This window comes from Cucurbita pepo, unplaced genomic scaffold (genome assembly GCF_002806865.2).
Source record: "Cucurbita pepo subsp. pepo cultivar mu-cu-16 unplaced genomic scaffold, ASM280686v2 Cp4.1_scaffold002033, whole genome shotgun sequence".
In the NCBI taxonomy this organism is placed as follows: domain Eukaryota; kingdom Viridiplantae; phylum Streptophyta; class Magnoliopsida; order Cucurbitales; family Cucurbitaceae; genus Cucurbita; species Cucurbita pepo.
In genome coordinates, this window is record NW_019648130.1 from 1 (window position 1) to 3,392 (window position 3,392).

The window sequence follows — 3,392 nt, forward strand, 5'->3', positions numbered from 1 at the left end:
AACAAGAAAGAAAGAGTAGGACCTTTAGGTGATCACCAGTAGCACTGTTTTGAATATCACGTTCAAGGGGAGAATGAAACATGGCCAAGTAAACTTGTTTAAAATGCTGAATCTGCGATGGTGTACGAGAACAAATGACTTCAGTGGCAGCTCTAAGAGTAACAGTTTGTCCATATATAGCCTCCTTCACTATAACAGCATCTCTTGTTGCTGGATCATACATCCATAGTAAAATTGCATCCTGCAACAACACAAAACACAAAAGGATAAGATCAGGAAGATTCACAAGTGACAAGCAACAGAGAAACTCGTTCTTTTGTTTGTTCATATTCTTTTTTATTTCATTCAATCACAACTCCAGACACAAAAAAAATCCATTAACCCGTCTCCATTGGGTAAACCGCCCCCAACCCAGCCCAAATCCCCGTCCTGTCCGCCCCACTTTTTATATATATAAATAAATAATATATTTATATTATATATATTTTTTATCACTTTATTTAGTAATTAATTAATTATATATTAGAAAATTATATGGTAATATTGAAATTTAAGTGTGGAGAAATTAGGTTGAATATTAATTAAAATGTTTTAATTTATTAATAAAAATTATTCAATAAAAATTTTGTGGAAACATATTTTTTAAAAAATATATATTAAATATGCCAAAAAAAAAATTGTTGGCGATCAAAATTCCGTCAAAATAAATGAAAATTTTGTGGGAACGAGGATTGAAATAAGAGATGGAAATATGGACAATAAGCCTACTCCGATTCTGCCCTCGCACGTGGACATCTCTAGCCCGACACTACTAAAAGAATTTTGATGTGTAACAAAAATGTGGTAAAATTATGCTAAAAGAAATCAAAATGATCAAAAAAAAAAAAAAATTAAAAAGCACAAGAATGAAAGTGAACCTTTTGAAGGCACAACACTAAAAGTTAAACTAAAAATTGAGTGAGAGAGAAATAAGTAATAAGAAACACAAATGGGACTATAATCCGTAATGAAAACCAAGAGATTCACCTCAACTTTGCCACTAAGCTCAGATTTCAAGCGCTTGGAGAGTTCCTCAGAGTACATGGCTCTGTATTCCTGCTGAATCAGAGCACGCTGTGCTGCATCTCGATGTGCAAGAACATTGATAACTGCCGCAGTATCACAGCCAAACCCTACAAAATCAATACCAAAATTCTCAGTCACCACACTCCATCTCAATCTCCTTCCGCCTCCACCTTCACCATTTAGGGCACCTGAACTCAGTCAATTTCAATCTAACTCAATCCATTCAGAAATTAATCACCATACAGATTCTCCCTCACTTTTCCCTGTCCGATCAAGACTTTTCAATAAACGTAGAATCCGATCCCAAATCCGCAAAAAAGAACAAACAGTACCAAAGCAAAAGACGTAAGAAACTTACACAGAAATAGAATTAGAAGACTGACCTTTAAATGCGCGGTAAAGTAGGGCAGCATCGTCCCGTGGAGTAGTAAGAACGGGGGGAATGATCAAGGAAGACATAGCGTTCGTTTCCGGGGAAAGAAAATGAGAGAAAATTTTGAAAGGATGAGGAGAAATTGCAAGGGAAAGTAGATGTTCAGTGATGAATTATAAAGGACAATGATTAGCCATGGCGTTCAATATTGACGACTTGCTTTTCCGGACGCTGCCACCGAACGTACAAGCTTTTGAACGAACCCACGGGCTGCTCTTTGAATTCTTCAAAACTCGGTAGGAAGATACTTTCCATTTGGAATATTTGTTTAGCACCACCTATGGGGATTTCTAGAACTCGATCCCATTATGTTAATAAAAAATGGCTCCGACATGCTAACAAATTAAGCTACTAGACTTCATGAAAAGGAATGATGTTGTAATAGATTGGAGAATTCAACCATCTTTCCAAAACAAAGCCTCGTAATTTTAAAACGTGTCTATTGAAATTTCACAGTTGCTTCGTCATCGAGTTGGTATACTAAAAAATAGTGATATCGATCTTGATGATCAAACGTCTATTTTATTATATGAATGGATAAACAATAAATAGAAGTGTATATGAGACCATAAATTAGACTAAATTATTATTCCTTCTTAATCAAAGTTGAAATATTTTAAAAAATACAAATGAAAATGACCTTAAAAAAAATCTAATTGAATTTAAATAACTTAAGAAATGTAGTCAGTAAAAGAATATAATTAAAATTCATTATAAAATATAGTGAGTGATGGCGACAGTGATATTTTGCGGTAAAAAAAGGGGTTGGTGGTGGGTTTAGGTATTAAGGGTAAAAAACATGAGGAAAAAACAAAAGAAAGAGATTATTGTGTTGGGTCATTATGTAATAATTAAATATAAAAGATATTTTAAACGTTTAAACAACCAAAATAAAATAAATAAGATTTGAACTAATCAACAATAAATATTTTCTTTTTCTTTTTCTTTTTATATTTTGGTCCAAAATTATATATTTTAATTAAATAATACAAGAATAATTGAACGGGTATTTATTTTGGGCTCAACAGCTTTGACCGAGTCTTCGTGATTAGTCAAAAACAGTCAAATATTCATTTTTCCTTTTTTTTTTTTTTTTTTTTTGTAAAAGATTAAATTCACAACTTGCTGTAAAAAATATTTGTCTAAATTTTGTAATGAAATAATAAATTAATAATAAACTAACATTTATTTTAAGAACCTAATCGACTAAATTACTATTCGGTCGGTATATTTTAAGATTTATTCAATTTTAGTTTTTCAAAATTATTTTTTTTAATGAATTAATAATAAAAAGTTTAAAACTCAATAATAAACTAAGGATAGNCAAAATAAAATAAATAAGATTTGAACTAATCAACAATAAATATTTTCTTTTTCTTTTTCTTTTTATATTTTGGTCCAAAATTATATATTTTAATTAAATAATACAAGAATAATTGAACGGGTATTTATTTTGGGCTCAACAGCTTTGACCGAGTCTTCGTGATTAGTCAAAAACAGTCAAATATTCATTTTTCCTTTTTTTTTTTTTTTATTATTGTAAAAGATTAAATTCACAACTTGCTGTAAAAAATATTTGTCTAAATTTTGTAATGAAATAATAAATTAATAATAAACTAACATTTATTTTAAGAACCTAATCGACTAAATTACTATTCGGTCGGTATATTTTAAGATTTATTCAATTTTAGTTTTTCAAAATTATTTTTTTTAATGAATTAATAATAAAAAGTTTAAAACTCAATAATAAACTAAGGATAGGGATATTTTAATTAATTAAAAATATTTAGCTTAAGAGTTTCCATATTCCAAAACAATTTGATACGCACAATATTTTATGGGAAGAAGTAGATACGTTTGGAACAAACAAAATCCTATATTATCTTATTTTTCA

At 29.7% G+C, this 3,392-nt stretch overlaps 1 protein-coding gene across 1 annotated transcript; it reads right to left on the reverse strand.

Moving 5' to 3' along the window:
* Nucleotides 1-22: 22 nt before the first annotated feature.
* Nucleotides 23-1,786, reverse strand: LOC111786574 (annexin D5-like; the record flags this gene model as incomplete). The annotated part of the gene is given in 3 exon segments (XM_023666808.1): nt 23-241; nt 1,027-1,172; nt 1,449-1,786. Coding segments are annotated over 3 exon segments (441 nt in total), but the record flags the coding sequence as incomplete, so codon positions are not given.
* Between the last annotated feature and the right edge of the window lie 1,606 nt (nt 1,787-3,392).